This window comes from Bidens hawaiensis, unplaced genomic scaffold (genome assembly GCF_021521415.1).
Source record: "Bidens hawaiensis isolate Kalapana, Puna unplaced genomic scaffold, B.hawaiensis_p1.1 tig00018576_1, whole genome shotgun sequence".
Lineage (NCBI taxonomy): Eukaryota > Viridiplantae > Streptophyta > Magnoliopsida > Asterales > Asteraceae > Bidens > Bidens hawaiensis.
In genome coordinates, this window is record NW_027492814.1 from 244,404 (window position 1) to 267,566 (window position 23,163).

General features: G+C 36.9%; 2 protein-coding genes and 2 pseudogenes across 3 annotated transcripts; 2 read left to right on the forward strand and 2 right to left on the reverse strand.

Moving 5' to 3' along the window:
- Positions 1-1,156: 1,156 nt before the first annotated feature.
- LOC143556442 (flavonol 3-sulfotransferase pseudogene) lies at positions 1,157-2,062 on the reverse strand (annotated as a pseudogene).
- A 1,444-nt stretch (positions 2,063-3,506) lies between these two features.
- LOC143556443 (gamma-tubulin complex component 3-like) lies at positions 3,507-6,975 on the reverse strand (annotated as a pseudogene). The gene is made up of 2 exons (XR_013139377.1): positions 4,864-6,975; positions 3,507-3,879 (listed from the first exon to the last, which is right to left on the reverse strand). The product of XR_013139377.1 is annotated as a gamma-tubulin complex component 3-like (transcript).
- A 1,369-nt stretch (positions 6,976-8,344) lies between these two features.
- Positions 8,345-10,064, forward strand: LOC143556445 (putative gamma-secretase subunit PEN-2). The gene is made up of 2 exons (XM_077045757.1): positions 8,345-8,626; positions 9,807-10,064. The coding sequence occupies exons 1-2, from the start codon at positions 8,350-8,352 to the stop codon at positions 9,965-9,967; spliced, it is 438 nt and encodes a 145-aa protein (XP_076901872.1). The 5' UTR covers positions 8,345-8,349; the 3' UTR covers positions 9,968-10,064.
- An 8,255-nt stretch (positions 10,065-18,319) lies between these two features.
- On the forward strand, positions 18,320-19,093 carry LOC143556463 (uncharacterized). The gene has a single exon (XM_077045772.1). It carries the CDS (start codon positions 18,320-18,322, stop codon positions 19,091-19,093), a length of 774 nt encoding a protein of 257 aa, XP_076901887.1.
- The last annotated feature ends 4,070 nt before the right edge of the window (positions 19,094-23,163 follow it).

Below are 23,163 nucleotides of genomic sequence, written 5' to 3' on the forward strand. Positions count from 1 at the left end.
AATGGATCCAGATAGTATTATTGGGGTGGGTTAACCTGAAAGAGATACCATTTTATGAAAATGGGTTAAAAATTGTGAGAGTTAAGAAGAGATTGACAAGTGGCATATAGTAGTACTCATTTATTAGAATAGTAAGATAAGATTCCATATATTTTGCTTATTTTGTAATTGGTATATTGGTTTTAAATAATCCTAACAATCACCTTTTGGTAGTTTCCAGTCCCAACTAACGAAATGGTTGGTGATGGTTTCACCTTTTAACATGTTTACTTCCAACGATCCATGACTAACGGAAACATAACTACGTTAGTCTCCGGCCACCGGAAAAACGTTTTTTGCCGAAAAACTTCTTTTTCGCCGGAATACTCAACCTGAACACCACCACCACCACCACCACCTGAACATTACCACTTGAACATCACCGCTGGCCACCACTATCTGAACATCATCATCGACAGTTTTCACCTAAAAAAAAGGAGTTTTCCGGCAAAAAAACGTTTTTCTAGCGACCACAGCCTAGGGTTCCGCGACCTCAATAATTGTGATTTTTACTATAAAAAATGTTCCTAAATGTTCGATCTATGGTATCAAAGAGGTTTGGAACGAAAATGCTGAGTTTTCCAGCGACCGGAGACTAACGAAGTTACGCTTCCATTAGTCATTAATCTTTGAAAACAAACATGCTAAAAAGTGAACTCTCACCGACTATTTCGTTAGTTTGAAGTGACATGGAGTAAAGATAATAGGTGAGATTACGTAAAACCAATATAGCTTTGTAATTTGTAATATATCTATGACAGCAAACACTACGTGTAACCTACAAACCTCACTGAACAAAAGTTCACAATAATTGTGACCAACAAATGTCAAAAATGAACAGTCAATGAAGACAAGAAAGCATGCAATCATCTACCACCTGTGACCTAGCATGTATTAATCCCCCATCCTATCATATCTTTAACATAATTAAGCTTACTTTTAATTTTAGAATCTCCTAAAAGATCACTTCAATGTAACAACAAATTCTTTAACAAACTCAAAAGATACATAACATCAAAGATGATAACAAACATAAACCATCATAATTAAGAAACAAAAGATAGCCATCAAGAACATGCATGTCACTAGCTTCATTTCAGAGTTAAACCAGTTCCTCTCATTTCTGATCCACCAATTTGTCTATCTTTTCTTTCATCTCCTCTGTGAAGTAGTTCTTCCAGTCTCCATCCTTAGCTTTCCTGAAATAAACACTGTTATCAACAGTAATACTATCAGTCAGATAATGCTTTCCACTTTGGTTCACTTCTAGGTTTCTCAGTTTCTCAAAACTACACAACTTCACAATGTTTTCCACTACTCCTGCTTCGATTTCTTCGGTCGAAAACGGATAACCGATGAACTCAGCAAGTTTCTTCACATTGCATGTAGGGTTTCTTTTCATATCTTCATATTTCAAGAAAAGTATTGTCTCCGGTCTTTCGGTGTAAGCTTTCAAGTATCCCAAAATATGATCCCAATACGGTCCATAATATGAAACACTCTTAGAAAACTCATCAACTGCCTCTTCAAACGGCGCGCCTTCCATGGGCAACTTTACCATTTCGCACATGTAATGATAGTAAGAAACGATGACATCTTTTATGTTTCGGTATATGTAAACGATCTTGCAGCTTGAATCGTGGTATGATTCGGGCAATGAGGTGTAAGGAAGGTGTGTGGCCACTAGTGGCACAATGACATTGTCTTGAATTTGATCATGGTGCTTCTCCAGGAAAGAGATGCAATCATGAGGTAATTTAGTCAGCAAAGGACTCGTGGATTCATCGAATGTGGTTCGGGTTGAAATGGTGAAAGCCAAGGCCTTTAGCCAAGTTGTTCCGGTTTTGGGGAAACTGCAGATTAAGACATCACTTGGCCGAGCCTTCATGAACCGTTGTTGAGCCGTAATGGCTCCTTCGTGGTACTCGCGAACGTTCCAAAAGCCTTGATAGTAGTACATGATCAGTCTACCTTTTGACCAGCTACATTTGTATCTGGGGAGTGTTCTGAAGAATTCTTTCATGCGATTTAAGAAGCTCTTGCTAGTTTGGTTGGATGGTGTGTTTGCTTATGACTCATTTTTTAGATCAGTGTTATAATATTTATATTGAATACGGGAATCTAGAAACATGTTTCTATTTTTCTTTAACATGCAATTTCCATCGTAAAATCCTTCAAACCTCACACTTGCAACAATTTGAACTTTTCATCTTACTTTTGTAAGGGGGACACCATACTACCATAACAATAGTGTTAATTAACAAATGTTATATTCTTTTATACTTATAATACAACCTTTGTTATAAAAAGCGGCCCTAGCGTTTAGTTACAAAAGGCGGGGCGAGAGATTTATGCACAACCAAAAGTTGCATCTCTTAGACCGTGTGTAGTGGGGCGCTTTTGGGGGTGCTTCCCACAAAGCGCCGGTGTGGGAGAAAATGTTAAGTGATTGGTTGCGTTATTTTTTTTTTAATATAAAATTAATAAAAATAACAATAATGAGGTAATGATTTGAAGGGGCTTCATGCCGTCATCCATTACACCCATTTTAGGCAAAAAGCCCGTATGGTGACGTGGCATCATATGACGTAAAACGCCCTCTATCCACACACATGGCCCTATATGTGGTGCCTATCAAATATAGGTGGTCATCATGGCCCGTGTGTGATTTTATCAAGTTTTCCAAAATCAGTCAACAAGTCAATTTGATGTTATTCAAATTAGTCAACCGGTCAAAACAGTCAACTATTATATTATTTGTTAACTTAAGAAGATTGCAAATGGGCTAGCACTAAGCAAACCATTGTTTGTCTACACCACCTAATTGTTGTAGCCGGCACTGTTGCCGCCACCAACGTGCTCACAACTACCACTGTCACCAGTCTATCGTTGTTGCCGCCGCCTCCACTGCCCGTTGTCGTTGTCATGTGCTATGTGTGGCTCTCAACATCAATCTAGTCCAACCGGCCCATCCCCGACCCGATGCTCAACCTGACATGACCAACCTGAGATCGATCCAACCCTTCGGTCTCCCTAAACTGACTCATTTCAGCATGAATCCATTTTGCCAAGAACCTGGATCTGAATGAAATTGGTAATTCTTTAAAATAGTCAGTTTTAACCGGTCACTCAAACTCGCTCGACCCACCAATTTACCGGCTATAATTATACCCTCATAAAAAAAACTATTCATAATATCTTCGGGGGGTGGGGGGGGTGGATTCCTTATTTTGCCTCCTTATGACTTATACACTCACAATTTTTAACTTTCCCAAACATCTTATAACCTATAATCTATAGGTTATAAGTGAGCTAAAATAAGCAATACCAAACACTCCCTTCATCACTTAGCCAGTTTTACATATCATCCACCAAACATGACCCACATGCGCATGAAGTCAAGCCTCAAGGCCTCGAAGCGTTTTCCAAATCAACGCAGTAACGCACACATGAGGCGTGCTTTTAAAGCCAAGAGTGATTTACAAATGAAATGAAAAATGAACCAAATTGCTATACCACAACACTCCTACAACATCTAAACTAGTTTACTTGCTATGTAAGCTTCACCAAAGCTAAGTTGCCAACCTATAAAACTTAGTAAAGTCTAGCCGAAACATGAGGAACTTCAAATCAGCATGTTGTTTAGGCAATTGAATTATGAACCCCTTCAAAACAGACTTGTATTCTTTTGAAACCGCATCTAAATCCTGTCCCACAATATTAAGAAACTCGCTCGCGCGTTGCGTAACAGCCTTTCTTCCGTCTTTAAGCCAAGGATCAGTTTCCAAGCCTTTGCTTTTAGAAGTCTTGGTTTCTTTGGTCTCACTTGTAGTAGTATTTCTGCACATTATAAATATATAGTGTGTTTAATATGATTACAAAAACTATATTATTGCAGTAAATCAGTAATATTTATATTCTGTAAATATAAAGAATTGTGAGGTTTTATGCATTTGTAGTAACCGCACAGCAGTGACTTCTACAACCCATTTGACATTTGACCTTTTTCATATGAGGCCATTTTTTCTTTTATTCTGACCTGTTTGACCCGGTAGAGAAACATAACTCAGGTCATTCATAAGTAAATAAACCGGTCAAAATTCCCATCTAGCGTGCATAAACCGAAAAAACCAAAACAAAAAACAACAGTTTGGTTTTATGCTCTCATAAAAACTAAGCATTCGGTTGATTTTTCGGTTCTGCGTGTATTAAAAACAGAAAAACCCTACTAACGGAACCGAATTTATAAATTTCCATTTTTTAATTTCGACTTTTAAGTACTTTATTGAGAATTTAATAAATAGCGTGACCCAAATGTTTTAGCCCAAACTATAATAATTAATCAATTATTAATTAACAAAAGGATTTAAGCCCAAACTTTTTAGTCCCAAACTCATTATTCTGGGCCAGATATTTTGTAGGACCAAAAAATTTCAAGCCCAAAGGATAAAATCAATAAATCAAAATCGAGTGCTGTTCAAAACCTCAAAAGGTGAATTTTCGGTTAGATTTCGGTTTTGCATGTAATTAAAACCGAGAAAAAAACTAATTAAACCGCGTTTATGGTTTTCATTTATAATTCACTTTTAATTATCTTATAATAATTTAAAATATACTGTGAACCAAATACTTTAGCCCAGATATATAATAATCAATTAATAATTAACTAACAAAAAGAATTAATCCCAATTTGATTGTTTTGTGCCAAACGTTTTGTAGGCACGCAAATTTCAAGCTCAAATGAAAAGCACAAAAAACCGAAACCGAGGGCTTTCAAAAACTCAACGAACAAATTTTCGGTTTTTCAATGAAAAGTACAAATACCTTGTTCTGAATTCATAAAGCCGATCTGCAACACTGGTAAACTGCAATATAACATCAAACAATTTTAACAAATTCTTGTAAAGATTTTCGGAATTTTCTCCAAGAAGCGACTTCTCAACAATTGCCGCAAGATATTTCTCATGAGCAGCAATAAGATCATCAAGATCTTTAACCGCCTCCATTTCATCACAAAACTTAGACCACGTCACCTCCAACACTTCAAACATTATATACGACTGCAAACTCATAACAAAATTGTTCATTTCATCCCAGATAACATGACATTTTCTTGATGTCAAAATTATCTGCGAACCCACCGCCTTTGGAAACTTGGTGAAAACATGGGAACTGATTACATTCGGTTTCATGGTCTTCCAAGCACCAAGAATAGAATATTCTACTCTTCTAATCATCCACAAAAAACTAAAGATTTTCAAATAACTGCTCATCGTGGACTCTGTAAATACAGTATTTAGGGGAACTTGAACTGCATAATCCAAACGGAAAACATCCCACCCTGTGTCATTAGCCCTGTGTGGCATCATCTTAACCTTTAATCTATCTAAAACATCACGATCATCATATTGCGCACCAGATGACAGAATGGCCTTTTCTAGCAATCCAGATAGATGAATTTTGCTTATAGTTTTAGCCGGCTCTGAGAGGACGGGGCCCACAATTTCCATAAGATATTGGACAAAATCACCTTGCCCTAATAATATATAGCGTTTAATCGCTAGACAGTGATCCTTAAACTTATAGTGAGTGAAAATAGTGTGCATTAAATGTTTATCTATTCTCTTTTCAGCTTTTGCAACCAATGATTCGAGCGCATTAGTTTCGCCATTATTTGCTAAATCAGCCGTACTATGATCCGAACAACAAACTTTAAGAAAATTAATCGACTTACCCGTTCTTAATATTCGATTAGCAAGCGATTTGGGTATAAAAGATGGAAGCATCCGATAATTAATCTGATAACCATCTCTCCATAGATACTCGCGTTCAACAGACTGTTCAGATACAAAGAACTCCGAATGTAAATCTTGAAGATCGCCTTCTATAACCCAACGCCTCACCATTTCATAAATGGGAGCCGAAACCTTAAAAAGCAGCCGTTTCATTAAATCATGAGACAGACGGTCTCCATGTTGAGCATGCAAATGAATCGCTCCAGCTAACTCCCCACCCTTGAGATTCTTACAACTGTCCACAATAACCGCCATTCGCCTCATCTTAACCGTCGGTTCAACCAACCAAACCGCAAGTCTCCTCAGAGACAGATACCCCTTCGAGCTCACAGTCTCTGAACCCAATCCCAATAGCGGGATCAGGTTCAGAGACTATGATCTAAGAACTTTTAACAACTTATGGTACTCCACAAGCTCATCTTGAAGAGCCACACAAAACGATTTAACAACCATTCCAACATTCTCAACCACATTGTCGGAAACATATCGATTCACCTTCCGAAACAACCATCCGAGCTCACAAAGCTTATGAGCCATGATTCTACTACCTCTCGGAACCTTAATACATTCCGATAAAACAAACGAATCGGCATTATCATCAAACTTCACATATTTCCCATCAATTCCTTGACAAGCAGACAACACATCAGTGACTAAATCATTCTCCGACGCGTCACTCTCCTCCATCACTAATCTAGCAAAACCCCAAAAAGCAGCATTGTTCATATCATTAGGGTTTCTAACAATAGTCAAAATCCCACCATTTTTCAAAGACCCATCAGTAATCTGAGGTCCAATTGACGGCAATTTAGGGTTTGTAATTCGATCGTCGGAGATAATTTTGAGCAAATAAAGAAGGGCCTGCTTGTTATTAACGCTACCGGGTCCGGTTTTGGAAGCGAATCTGGAGTAAAGATCTGTGAAAGTTAAGGCGTCGGATAACTTATCTTGTTTGGCGAGAAGGGTTTTGATGGAGTTAGCAATGTCGGCGAGTGTTGATGTTGATGGTGTCATTCGGCTGGATAATATGCGAATGGCGTAGTTGACGTCTTCGGGGTTAGGGTTTGTGTTGGAATTGGGTTGTAAATGGTGGAGGAGTTGCCGGACTAGATCTCCGACGCGGTGGTCGGACTCCATTGGTGATTGTGGTGGCTTAATTTGTTTGGGTTGTACAAAGAAAAAAGAACCCACCCGATTCGAACCTAACCGGTTTGGTTAAATATTAACCGTACTTTGAAACCAGTTTGAGCCCGGTAAAGAGAACCGACGCCTTGTTTCAAATCCGATCATTTCACATAAAGACTGGATGAACACGAACCGGTGTTACTAAAAACCATATTTGGATTTCTTTGTGTATAGAAAGAGGTGTTAACTACCAACTTCAGTCTGTTCGACTCGTTTCTAGGTGTAGGCACACACCTTCTGTACAGTTTAGAAGATACTTGCCTCAAGTCTACCTTGTCTCATCCTAAAGGTTTAGACATGCATTTTACTAAACTTTTGACTCGGTAGGTAATTTTGTAAATTGGTGGTTTAAGAAAAGGGGTGTGATCCGGTACAAATAAAATTAACCTACTAAGCATACAAATACCATAGTGTAATTACAGTTTTCAACTAGTTTAATTATGTTATAAAAATTTATATAGTATAATAATAATTACTTTATTTATTTTTATATATCACATGATATTAGTAATTTGTATAAGTTAAATAACTTATAAATATACGATAGTCACGAGTAAATAATTTCTCATCATATTCATGATTTAGGTATTAAGGTCCTCTATTACATTTGTACCGTTCAGTTTCAATAAAAAATTATATAAAAAGTAGATAAAGTTACACTTACACAACAATATATTTAAAATTAGAGAAAACGTTATACCCTAAAAACTTATAAAAAGAAAATAAAATTATATTTTACTTTTAATTTTTTTTTAATTATTATCATTTGTAATACTTAAACCCAAAACTTCACTCCTAAACATTGTTTCCACCTCATTCGTAATTTTTTTTATCAAATAAACAATAACGTTGTGTTCCCAAGTTTAAATTAATGAGAGAAAAGAAAAGAAGTGAAATTAAGATAGAAAAGAAAGGAAAGAAAAGAAAATGATATCGTGTTTCCAAGTTTAATGAAAAGAAGAGAAAATGAAAGAATATTAATCATTTTATGTGTTCCCGAGTAGAAAGGAATAGAAAAGAAAGTTTTACCAATTTTGTAAGTTCATCTCTTCTCTCCATATCTTTCCAATTTAGAAAGAAATATAAATACACTAGAAATCTCTTCTTCTCGTTTCCCTTCTTTTCATTAAAAAAACTCTTACAACATCAATTTCTTTTATTTCTCTCAATCTATATGTGTCATGGATGTAGGGTGGCAAATAAACCGATTAGGTTAAATTGAATCTTGGTTTGAATAGAATATTTAGAAATCAGTTTGGAACCATTGCTCAGGCTCAGGCAAGCGGGAGAAAACAGACCCACCATCATCTTAGAGAGAGAGAGAGAGAGAATGGAGAGAGCATCGGAGGAAGTGATTCCATCGGAATCCGCCGTGCTGATAAACCCTAACCCTAATCCCAACCCAGTCACGACGGCATCATCACAGCTGCGACCGGAGTGGCCGACGATCGACGGAGCATTAGGTCTGTCGGAGCAAGACGCCGTGGGTCACGCCCGTAAGTTCTTCGGATTCGGGTTTCTGTTGCTACCGTTGCTGTGGGCCGTCAATTGCTACTACTTCTGGCCCGTTCTTCGTCACTCCACCTCCTTCCCCAGAATCCGTCCTTGTAAGTTCATTTTCATTGTTTCTAGTTTGGTTCATCAGAATTTGATTCAAAGCTAATTAGTTAGTTAGATGTTGGAAAAATTAGGTCTAGAATTTGGGGGAAATGAGAGACAAATAATTAGGGAATTGATGTTTAAGCTGTAGCAGGATTACCACACCCAATATGTTAACCATTCACAAAGTTATTGTGTGCGTTTTTAAAACATATGCAGATCGAAATTAACCAAACTATGTGATGACGCCCACCGTATGCTAGAATTTGGTGATGAGTTTGGTTTTAAAAAGCGTGTATAAGGCATGAGACGAATTGAAAAACGCCTCATGGTCAAAATTAGGGTCTGTAGGAACAACCAAATGGTTAAGAAATTATCAACGGTTAACGCTGATGTGTAAAAGAAATGAGAAAATGTAACTTCAGGTTGTGCATAGAGCAAAGCCTCTTGCCTCAGCTTTTGGGACCCAAATGCCTCGAAGCTCCTCACGCCTTTTAAAACCTAGATGATGAGTGAAGATATTACCTTTTTTATAGCTACTGCCTATTGCAACACAGATGTCAATGCAAGAGAGTTTATTCTGTAACTTAATAATAGGTCCACTTATGGGTGTAGTCGAAGTTACAGTTGGTGAAACATGTAAGAATGAAATCTGTGCAAAAATGTTTTAGTGCAGGGTGGTTAGCTACATCAGCAATATGCAACTTTTAAATTCAGATCTAGTATTTTACGCTTGGCTTTTTTTGTTGGTTTGAGGTCTTTATACAAGTTGAAACAAGCTGATAGATGCATTGATGACAAATTGACGATAGCATTTTAGATAATATGTTACTAGGAAAACTAGTTTATTAACCATGAGTAATTGGATACCAATAGATCTGGGACAGGTTTCGAGCAGCTCACGAGTCGGCTTGGCTTGTTTACACCCCTACTCATACCCGTTGATTATCTAAATACTCATTACTTGTCGTTTATGATCTTAGATAGATTAAGGTTACCCATTTTGTCACCTGAAACCCTATGACTTTCGAATACTTACAATTCTAAAGATTCCATATTTTTTGCAAAATTCAAGTTTTTAACAACTTCAAAAGTACTAATAGCCATCCCATATGGGTAAGGGATCGGTTTTCAGGTAATCAAGCAGTTTTGAAGCATTGATTTTAAAATTTTAAATTTTGTTTATAGATGTCGTGGGATCAGCAATAGGATTGACGGTATTTTCAGCTATCTTAGCGTCGTGGGCTTTGACTTTCACCATTGGAGGCGAACGACTTTTTGGGCATGCATGGGATGAACTTGTAATGTACAATGTTGCTGACCGATATGGTTTGACGGGTATCTTTTGAATTTGTATAAGAAGGTTTGGAATGGAATCACATGATCATTTGGTTTTGACAACTCAAGATATGTTTATGTATAATTATAGTTCTAAGTTTCTTATGATGATATTTCTAAGCAGGCTATGGAAATCTGAGGTGCTTATGGTCCGGTTTGGTAATTGGTAGTTTTGGCACTTAATAGCTAAATCAAAGGGTTAATTTTGTCACTTTGGTAACTAAACAACCAGAGTTTGGTCGTTTGAACCAGATTTTTTCATTTTCTTTCTCAAAAATTTTAATTTCTATTATAGTTTTTCAGAATAATAAATATGGTTCATAAATATAATACACTAGGTTATATGCCCTTGTAATACACGGGTTGAAAATACATATTTTTAAAATATATTAATAAATATAATCTATGAGATTAAACAAATACGTAATAAATACTATTTAAAAACTTATTATAAATTTCTAAATATTTCTTTACTTAATTTTTTTCAAAGTAACACATTTATCATATATAGATGAAGAAAAAAAAATCCCAATTACAATAGAGGCTTGGCATGTATTTGAAAAAGATAACCATCCTATCTAGGACAACTTTGATGCCATCTCGTCTTGTAACTCTTGATAATGTGACAACGTGGGGAATTCCGCCACGGACTCGAGTAGTATCGTACTATCGTTAGGTTCATTAGCAATGACTTGGGCCACCTTGTGTTGGAGTAGCCAAGGTTGGTGATGTTAGTTATGCTTGTGTCGAGTCGTCTACAGATGGCTAAAGTACCATAATAATCATAAAACACCCAAAACTGCCGGCAGTAATTCAAATATCTGGAACTACAAAAATGAAATAAATCCAAAATCAAATACAAATCAAAATATGATGCTTGCGTGAGAAAATAAACAAAAACGCACTAAAAATTCATATTTATGCGGTCTTGCCTGTGCAAAAACGGGTACATGAGTTTAGATACAACCAACAACTAATCCCTTCAAATCTATTTGATAAGCGCCACCAAGCTGAATAAGTTGTTCTAATTGGTCAATATTCAATAATGGGGTAAACTACATGCATTCTCCCTACTGAATCTAATTCTTCCTTCAGAATCTGTAATTAGCAAGATTTCACAAATACACATCACTTCACATAAAATAAAATAAACAGAGAGCATATGTGTAACATATTACATACCTGATAAACTTTCTCCAAATCCATCTAGTTTCCTTCAACTGCAAATGTATCAGTTGGTTTCCTCCCAGTTATCTGAATGTGAAAGAGACTCAAAATAAAATAATAATAATAATAATAATAATAATAATAATAGTAATAACAATAAGAGCTTTTGATCAAATTCCATTTTCAGTCATTACATTCATTATTATGTCATGAGCCAAATTGCTTCAAATCAATTTTGGTAAAAAACAAAAAAAAGTCAGAAACTCAGAATTGATCAAAATAGTTCTATTAACAGAATTGTCAATTTTGACCCAGAAACAAATTTGACCTCCAAAAAAAGTAAGCGGGGACCAAGAATCAAAATTTTGCAGTTGCAAAGAAAGTAAACGTTGACCAAGAAACAAATTAATATAATATGATGTCATTTGAGATCATCTGCTCATGTTTATAAAAAAAACATGATTATCCCAAAAACCATATTACCTTAACGTTGTTGTAATCATCCTTAGAATCTTTAGAATTTATGATAAATTTGTTGGCATTAATATTCTGTATATGACAAATTTTTAATTGATTTTATATTTTATAATTAATAGTTGTATAATCAAGCAACATATAAAAGCGAAAAACTATAACAAAATGATTTGTTTCATTTCATATGAAATGTATTTGTCAGAAAAATAACAAAAACATACTAACCTTAAAACCATGTTTAAATAATAGTGAGTTAACAGAATATTAGAAAATTTAAAGTTGCATATAAAGTGAAGATAGTAGTTGAAAGTATTTGATTATAAATGCTTAAATTTGAAAACTAATCCCGTGTTATTAAATAATAATAATAGTAATAACAATAAGAGCTTTTGATCAAATTCCATTTTCAGTCATTACATTCATTATTATGTCATGAGCCAAATTGCCTCAAATCAATTTTGGTAAAAAACAAAAAAAAAAGTCAGAAAGTCAGAATTGACCAAAATAGTTCCATTAACAGAATTGTCAATTTTGACTCCAAAGAAAGTAAACGTTGACCAAGAATCAAATTTCATAGGTATAAAACTTTGACCCTAAAAAGTATCAAAATTGGCAGAAAACCCAATTTTGACCACAAATTCTTTCAACTTTATATCATGAAAATTTACAAAAATGCCCCCTTACTATAAGTCTATAACCCTTCTACAATTGTCACACTTATTAGTGCATTAACTTTTTCAGTTGACCATCCAAGTAAACTTAAAAAACCAATGAAGTATAGTGTCAAAGCAAGAAAATTGAATATCTCAAAAGAAGTAAATTCGAAAATGAAATATAAGATTAGAGCTTACTTCATTATGGAGAATATACTCCGGATCCTCTAGCTACATTTAAAACAATTTGAACTTTTAGATCGCACTTTAACAGATCTTGCTCTTCCCCTAAAATATTCAAAAGTAGCACGTTTATACTAAAAAAAATAACACATTTAATAGTTTATTAATCATATAACTTAATAATGTTTACTATATATGAGAAAGTTGAATGACCACTTACTGTACAAATGAGAAGCTAGACCGCCTTTGCTCATATAGACTTATACGGGCATATGTTCTCTTTTCTGCACTATATCCTACCAAATTTGCAAGGTTCCTCTTATGTAATCTTCCTAATAACATAAGCTACAAACATATATCAGCAACAAAATGTTAAAGACTGTTTTAAAAGAAGTTATAAAATGTTAATTAACTAACAGTAATCAATCTCAAATCATATCTGATAACTTTCTATTAATTGTCCTGGATTTTTACCACTTTCTATTAATTCAAGCAATCTTAATGCAGTTTTAACATTAAATTTAGAAAATTTGCATAAAGCCCTAAATGGGAGTCTAAAAGCCTTTTGACTTTAAACAATAAAAACCAGGACTAAGATAGTTAAAAGATAGCGTTTGAATCCAACTTTAACAAATCGAATCCCTGATTCTTAGATGTCATAGCAATAACAATAAATACCCAAAACTTATGAACCCAACATTGAGAGGATGAAAGCCTAATTTGGTTTTACAGTAATAACAAAGTTGAAACATAGTGTTTGAATCTAAATTCGAACCTTCATATCCCATTTTTAACAATTGATCTCTAATATGCTAATAGCAACAAACTACCATCCCCATCTATAAAAATTAAAAGTCATAAAGTGATTTTTTTAATCTCAGCCTCACCCAGTTGGATTCACTGATTATGCTTAAGATGAAATCGAAGTCCATTATTTAGGGTTCAAACACACAACGAAACGATTCCATGTTTATACTTAACATGAGTTCGAAATTGAAGAATATAATAATTAATACTACTGATAAAAGATCTAAAAAATACCTTCGGTGGAAGATGGTCTTTAGTTCAGCGGTGTCTGCAAATGAAGGTTGCATAAGAAAACCCTAAATTGCAGAGAGAGTTTTTTTTAATTTGAATTCCAGATTCATCTCTCTCCCTCATTTGTTTTGTGATGGCTGGTGAGTGAATATAAAACTTCCAGGGGAAGATTGAAAGAGTAAAGCTTTCAAAGGAAGCTGCTTTTATTAAAGAAAGTTGCATTGCCTGATTGATTGCCTAATCAGCAAATAGCTTCTTTGTTTGACACGTGTATAAGCAAATAGATTCTTTGTTTGACACGTGTATAAAGAGAGGGAGACAGGGTTAAACAACTGTTTAGTTCACGCGGTCGGTTCCAAGTTTTAAACCATTGGCTGACTGTTAAATTGTCAAACAACTATAACTGAATTGGTTGAGCGGAGCCGGCCAACTTACTTTGTTTTGGATGTTAAAGACTAAAAATCCCAAAAACATGTAAGAAAATATTTGAACCATTGTCCGTATCAAGTAAATGGAAGTTAGTTATGAGCATTAGAGAAAAAGAAAAGGAAGGAGGATATGTTATTGATGAACTATTTTGAGTGTATTTAATGTTTTTTTTTTCTTTTTTGGTTTTTTAAACAAATTTTTTAACACCATAATTCTATCATATTTTGTATTTGTAAGGATTTGAGCATACTATCACACGTGTGGGAGGACAGACACCATATTATGAGACCAATTGGTAATAGTTGTTTAAATTTAATCCCACTATTTGTTTTTAATACAAGTATGAAGTAACTATCTTACTTTCACTTTCATATACTTTTATTAGTTTTCTAAAAAAGGTATATCATAAATTTGAAAATATTCTTATAATTTGAGTATAACATTGTTATACTTTTTAAAATGAAGTTTCTTAAATGATGTTGAATCGTATGTATAAAGACGCTTGAATGATCATCTACATGTGTTGTATACTTTTTTTCTTTCATATATACACTGTGTATTTATACTATGCATTAAAGATTGTGATGTGCTCCGCCTTTACTTGTATTTCTATTAACTGATTTTTCAAATGCACAAGTTTATAAAAGCCATGACTTGCTATAAATATTTTTACAAATAAAATTCACTAAATTCAAAAATATTTCAGTAAGCGTCGCCCTAAATAGTATCAGCACAAGTAAAACTTAAAGCATTCCCAACTGGTTTCCTAAATTTTTGTGAGAGTTTACTAACCTCTATTGAATGAAATTTTATTAAAGCACTCAAAAAACCTGGAAACTTACATATTTGACTTTTTTTAATGAAGAGGTAAACTGTAATTTACTTTTTTTTATTTTTTTTTCAAATATCCTTCTATATCTATTTTTACTATATATTTCTTAATATTTATTTAACTGTTTTGTCATTAATATACATAAGTTTACTTTTGAAATTGTTCTCAAACACATTATTTGTTATTTATTTTGTTGAAGTTTTAGGTAGCGTTTGGTATGCATGAATAAGAGGCGGAATGGAATAAGCCATTATGATGGAATGAAAAAATGTGTTTGGTTGGTCAATGGAATGGAATCACCTATTACCATGTCTATTCCCCTAAAACACCCCAAATTCATTTCATCCGCGCCCCTTGTTTTTTTTTTCATTCCATCCCACTTTCACACTATGTTACCCTCACCACCCTCCCACCACCATTACCCATTGCCCTCTCACCACCTCCACCGCCCGCCACCACCCACCACCGCCTCCGACTCCGCCACCGGCCACCACCGCTCGTCACCACCACCACCCACCTCCACCGCCACCACCCGCCACCACCTACAGCGCCGCTTACCACCGCCACCACCAACCATCACTCCGGCCATCACCACCACCGCCCACCATCGTCACCGCCACCACCACCCACTATTAGCACCACCTGCCACCACCAACAATCGCTCCTGGCTCCCGCCCATCGCCACCACCTCCCACCACCATTACTACTTGCCGCCCATCGCTACCGCCCGCACACCACCACTATCCCACCGCCACTCACTACCATTTTTATTTTATTCCAACTTTTCGCTTATTAGAAAATAAAGACTAATAATTCATTTCATTCCCACATGGTAACCAAAAATGTCAATGGAATGGTAATTATCCATTCCATTACCCCGTCAATTTCATTACCTCGTTCATTCATTCCATCGTCCATTTCATTAACCCATACCAAACAGACCCTTATAGTTGTTCTTACTTTTATATTTTCTTTTATAAAAATATAGAAACTATTAAGTTTTTAAAATTCGTTTGATCGGTAATAACTTTACAATAAAATAAGTTTTTCACAGGTTTTTTCACCTCGGTGCACTCCACATTGATGTAATTTTGTTATACTTGAATGTGGTTTATCAATTTGATATGTGACCTAGCCCGGCCCAACCCGTCTCGGGTTGAATAGATTGAGAAAATATAATATATAACGATACACACCCACCCCAAAACTTAAGATCCACATAAAAGAAAATTCTAGGCACATCATTTTCCTACTTTAAAAACTCTAATAGTTCTAAATTACCCTATTATTATTATTATTATTGTTATTATGATTATTAATACATCATTTATAATAAAATATGATTAATTTTTTTTAAAATGTAAAGTACGAAAAAAAAAAGGTTGAAACAGTAGATAGAAAGATATGTGCATGCAAATAAGAGAAAGCCCTTGAAACATAAATTGATCTCCCTTCTTCCAACCAGGTTGATCTTCAGAATTTCCATTCCCCATTTTGAATATCATCATCTGGTTGGTTGTTGGCATTATTATTATTATTATTATTAACTCATTACAATTATCTTATCAGGTAAATTATATTCTAATCTTTCAATCTTCATGCACACCACCTGTTTGATAAAATCCCTCACTTTTCAACAATTTCATTTCATGTTTGGTTATTCGCCAACGCAGGTATTTCTGCTGCGCAAATTATTGACAAGACAACATTGTTTGTGGTAAATAAGGATAATTGTTGGATTATTATGCCCACATTTCTATAATGTTCTCATGTTGTGGAGGTGAGAAAGAGGACTCCACGCAAGACACACAATCGAATAAAGCTAAAACCGCACCGCCTCGTGGGCCCACCAATGTCGGAGCAGGAGGAGGAGGAGGTAAAGTTATCCCATAAACATGTTTGTTAATCCTTAACTTTTAATGAACCGTTCGTTTATATTAGTTTATTTAATAAGCAAACGGATATATACAAAATTTTTTGTTCATTTAATTACGAATGAACATGAATACATTTCTTTTTCGTTCATCTATATTCATGAATGTTCGTGTATGCTTCTTCGTTTATAAATAATAAACGAGCCAAGCTCGATCTTTAGAAAAATAGCTCACAACAAGCCGAGCCTGAGCTCTCGTAAGTCAAAGCGAGCCTAACTCAAGTTTGACTCACCCTCAGCTTGGCTCGTTTACACTTCAATGCTGAAAACATGTAATTAGTAATTAGCACATAACATAACTATGATGTTTTGTACTAGGTAGTACCATAGGAGACCCGAGGAGCAGTGGGGTAGTTAGAACCGGGGATCCTGTAAAACCGTTACCAACTGAAGCACCAAAGTTGCCATTGGCTGATTTGAATAAGATGACTGGTAATTTCGGTTCACGTGCGTTAATTGGAGATGGTTCTTATTGTCAAGTTTATTATGCAAAGTTGAGTGATGAACAAGAAGCAATAGTAAAGAAGTTGGATCCCGGATCTTCACCCGAGCCCGATACTGATTTTACAAACCAGGTTAGAATTTTGGTTTTTTGTGATATTGAATAATCATAATCATATAGTGATTATGTGATATTGAATAACGAGGGCGTTATTTTCAGAACCAATAGTCTGTTGAGAACTGCGATAACCAGATTAACTGTTGCACTAAATGTTATATAAATTTACTAGAATGTTTGTATATTTCGATATGTTTATTAAGCATTGATAGACTTTTATCTAAAAAAATACCATAAAAAACCAACATACTTATTAAAGTCCCTCTACATGCTAAATCTAAACAAAATTATAAAATTTTATTTTAAGCAACTTGGGAACAGGTCTTTTTTTTTGGAACGACCAACTAAGTAACGCCGGGTACTCCGTACGTGGCCCCCATTGGCTAAAGGTAGCCCGAGCCGGGCACGAGTCCGGACGGACGGAGCCCCTAGCGGTCCACCTATTGAGGGATTCCCCGGATAAAACCCGACCCCATGCCCGCCAAACGGCACGACAGCAAGGAGCCGGTAAAACTGAGTGAGTTAAGACTCGAACCCTGGCAAGCCAGGGTCATCCCTCACTAGTAAAGTGAGTGCTCTACCATTGAGCCACATCCAATTTATAACTTGGGAGCGGGTCTACCAAATTGTTTTTGGAAAAACAGGGATAAATAAATATATAACATACATAAGGACAAAAAACAGGACACGTAAGAAAAACAATCGAAAGTAGCACTTTCAAGTTATTAAAAGTTCCTGTTTTTTTTTCACAGTTTGTTCAAATTTATTATATAGAGGGGAACTTAATGTGCAAAAAATTGTTGAGAGAGTACGCATATGTACATATATGCTACTTGCACATGTGTATGCATATTAATAGAATCTGTATATTTAGGAAGATTATTTATTTATTTTGAACGATATATTATCTCCAAAATAGGAGATTTAATTGTAACTATTTATATGGGAAAAGTTTAATGCAATGGACAGCAATTATCACATTCCTTCATGGTATCATATGCCCTAACCTAAACTGCCGCCTATCATCACCTTCTTCCCTTCAGGCGACAGTTTTTCTATTCGATCCTGCAACATCGTTCATTCTTTCTTCTTCAAATGGATAGCAAAATACATCCCGCAGTCACCGTATCAAATATCAAAAACTTTATACCCATAACCCTCGACAACGAGTCCGCTCAATATGTAACCTGGTCTGAACTCTTTCGTATCCACTGCACTGCCTTCCAAGTCAGCCACCACCTACAACCCAAACCCGCTGCCACCATTGATGAAGTATGGAAACGCCTAGATGCCATTATGTTACAATGGATATACGGCACCATCTCCACGGACCTTCTCCAAACCATAATCAAACCAAAAACCACTGCCTTTGAAGCCTGGAACGCGCTCGAATCTTTGTTCCAAGACAACAAACTAGCCCGTGCCCTAACCCTTCAACAAAAACTCACAAACACAAGACTTGAAAACTTCAGTAACATGGAAGCATACTGCCGCGAGGTTAAAGTTTTGTCTGATCAGTTAACAAATGTCGATGCTCCTCTCTCCAATCAACAGTTGGTCCTTCAATTGCTCGGCGGGTTGACCGAACAATATGAAACCACAGCCACCATACTTCAACAAACCATACCATTCCCTGATTTTAATGCTGCACGATCTCGTCTCTGTCATGCCGAAGCACAAAAGAATACACAAGCTCTCCGTGATGCCCAAACCGCAGGTACAGCCCTGCAAGCCTCGACCTCAAAAACCGACACCACTCCCGAGGCTCGCACAGATTCAAAATCGGAATACGCTTCTAGCGATCGGGGCCGCCGACGAAATCGCGGCAGGGAACGGGGTCGCGGTCGGCAAAATTTTGGTCGTGGTTGAAGTCAAACCGCCTACCCCTTGCAATCTACTGCTTATGCCCCTTGGGGTTCTTCTTCCCACCATACCCCACCACAACAGTGGTCTCCTTGGCAACAATGGTCAAATAACCCCCCTTGCCCCTACCCTACCACTAACAGACCTCATACACCAGGTTCCGGTATTCTTGGCCCGAGACCAGCCCAGTCGTATAATGCGGGATATAGCCCGACCGACATTGATCAAGCACTGTATACGATGTCGCTCTATCCACCGGAACGCCCGTGGTTCATGGACATCGGGGCTACCAATCACATGACCAACAATCCAGGTAACTTCTCGTCTTTTTTTAATTCGGGCATTTTATGAAATATCATTGTCGGAAATGGCGACACCATTCCCATCAGTGGACAAGGCAATCAAATATTACCTCATCCTTACCCACCTCTTAAATTAAACAATGTCCTTTTTGCGCCCGATATAATTAAAAATATTTTATCAGTACGTCGATTAACTACTGATAATCAAGTATCTATCAAATTTGACCCTTATGGTTTTCTTGTGAAGGACCTCAAGACCAAGTCCCGTATCCTACGCAGCAATAGCTCCGGGGATCTCTACCCTCTCACACCAAACATGCTATCCAAGATCAGTTCTCCCTCAACGTTTACAGCCATTTCTTAAGACACTTGGCATCAAAGATTGGGACACCTTGGCCTCCAATTATTGAATTCTCTTTAAAAGTCTTGTTTAATTAATTATGGTAAACCGAATAATAAACTTTGTCAATCGTGTGTTTTTGGAAAATTTACTAGATTACCGTTCGTTTCTTCATCTACATCTACCTGTATGCCTTTTGATATTGTTCACAGTGACTTATGGACCTCCCCAGTCCTTAGTACCGGGGGTCACTGATACTATGTCCTTTTCATAGATGATAATACAAATTTTTTATGGACATATCCCCTCAGTCATAAATCACAAGTATATACCGTATTTATTCACTTCTAAAATTTAATTAATACTCAATTTGATCGAAGAATAAAACAATTCCAATGCGACAACGGGAAAGAATATGCAAATTCCACTTTTCATACATTCTGTAGCAATAACGGTATGATTTTTCGGTTTTCTTGCCCACACACTTCGTCTCAAAACGGCAAAGCCGAACGGACTATTTGTTCCATAAACAACGTCATCCGCACCCTCCTCTCCCAATCTCACCTTCCTAATAACCTTTGGCACCATGCCTTAGAAATGGCCACCTACGTTCTCAACATCTTACCTAGCAAAAACCACAAATTCAAAACCCCTACACATATGCTCTATAACCGTACCCCATCCTATGAACACCTCCGCGTGTTCGGGTGTCTCTGCTATCCTCTAATCCCACCTACCACCATACACAAACTTGCTAAACGCTCCACACCGTGTGTATTTCTTGGATACCCATCACAACATCGCGGGTATAAATGTCTAGACCTCTCGTCCCACAAAATAATAACATGCCGTCATGTTCAGTTTGATGAAACCACATTTCCCTTTGCCAACCTTTCCAACCCAACCATCCAATCCTATGACTTTCTCACACATAATTTCCACCCTCTCTATTGGCCTACTGTTCAATCCCTAACTAAATCACGAACACCCATCACTTCTGCCAATACACCAAATATTCAATCCAATGTCACTTCCTCTAATACGTTGGACACCTCCTCTAATCCGAACATCAACCCCCACCAGGCCCATACCCCTAACCCTTCACCACCAAACAATACTTTTACCACTACATCCCAGCCCACAGCCCAAGTTGCTAACCCGCTAGACCGGTCCATCCCACAAACCAACATGCCATCTCTTACCAACTTTACTTCCATGCAACAACAATCTCAACCAACACTTGCACCACGCACTATTCAAACTCGATCTATGGATGGCATCACTAAACCTAAACAAACTTTCAACCTCACTGTGTCCACTCTCGTTCCCATTCCTAACAACCCTATAATTGCATTGTCCACACCAGAATGGCATTCCGCTATGAAAATTGAGTTTGACGCCCTTATTAAAAATCAGACGTGGGAGTTGGTTCCCCACCAACCACATATGAATGTTATTAGAAGCATGTGGCTATTTCGCCACAAGTTTAGGTCTGATGGTGCGTTAGAACGGTATAAAGCGCGGTTGGTATGCGATGGTAGAAACCAACAAATAGGCGTGGATTATGGGGAAACATTTAGTCCGGTAGTTAAACTGGCGACCATCCGGATGGTATTATCATTGGCCTTGGCTCAGTCGTGGCCTATTCACCAGCTCGATGTCACAAACGCCTTCTTACATGGCACGTTAAATGAGACAGTTTTTATACATCAACCCATGGGATTTCGACATCGAGATTTTCCGGACCATGTTTGTCGTTTGAAGAAATCTTTATATGGTTTGAAACAGGCCCCGCGCACATGGTACCAACGTTTCACTAACTTCGTTACTTCTATGGGCTTCTCCCAAAGTCGGTGTGACAACTCCTTATTCATATACCAAAACGGACGTGATATGGCATACCTACTTATTAATGTAGATGACATTATTCTAACCACATCCACAGATCAATTGCGCGTCCACCTCATGGCCAGTCTTGCAAATGAATTTGAAATGAAAGATTTGGGTCCCTTGAGTTATTTTCTCGGCATCGCGGTTACTCGGCGAGGTAATGAAATGTACTTGTCGCAACAAACATACGCTAATGACATTATTCATCGGGCTGGCATGGACTCCTGTCGGACCGTCCCTACACCTGTTGAGACCAAACCAAAAATAAGCGCTCAGGATGGGGCTCCTTTTAATGATCCCACACTCTATCATAGTCTCGCCGGGGCACTACAATATTTGACGCTCACCCGTCCGGACATATCGTATGCCGTTCAACAGATATGTATTCATATGCATGCCCCCACTGTCACTCATTGGGATGCTCTTCGCCGTATTATCCGATATATACATGGTACTTCATCATACGGACTCACTCTTGGACCGCTTCGATCTTTAACCCTTCGTGCCTACACTGATGCTGATTGGGCGGGTTGTCTGGACACCCGTCCTTCCACCTCGGGTTACTGCGTATACCTTGGAGACAACCTCCTTTCTTGGTCGTCTAAACGTTAGTCTACCGTTTCTCGCTCCAGTGCCGAAGCCGAATACCGGGGTGTAGCCAACGCCGTGGCAGAAATTTGCTGGCTCCGAAATCTATTGCTCGAACTTCGCCGTCCGCTATCACAAGCCACTCTCATATATTGTGATAATATAAGTGTGATCTATCTATCTGGTAATCCGGTCCAGCATCAACGTACAAAACACATCGAATTGGACATTCATTTTGTCCGTGAACAGGTACACCGGGGCAACATTCGAATTTTACACGTGCCCTCTCGATACCAGATAGCTGACATCTTTACCAAAGGTCTCCCGCGGATATTATTTGATGACTTTCGGTCCAGTCTCAGCATCCAGCCACCTCCTGCTTCGACTGCGGGGGTGTAATAGAATCTGTATATTTAGGAAGATTATTTGTTTATTTTGAACGATATATTATCTCCAAAATAGGAGATTTGATTGTAACTATTTATATTGGGAAAGTTTAATGCAATGGACAGCAATTATCACATTCCTTCACATATGAACACATTTTTATACTTTTTATTAAAAAAATTAAGAGAGAGGAGATAACATCAAAAAGTAGGAGTGAGGGGAGATAAATAAACCATAGTTTTATAGTTTTACCGTTTATTATTGAAATTATATGTATTAACTGCATATTCGCTAGTTGCATATGTATATATTTTTATACTTTTACCATTCTTTATTGAAATTATATGTATTATATGATTCCTGTAGTTCTCAACATATTGTTGGTAGTGAAGATAACGTGTCACTACTGAGTAAAGGGTTGAATGTGCGTTTTCAAACTGATTGTCACATTAAATCATCACAATCAGGTAAACATGCTTGCATAATTGTGACTGTTAAAGAAAACTATTGAAAAATGACCAAAGTTGACTTATTTCTTGCTTATTTCAAATTTAAAGTAAGAAAATTTA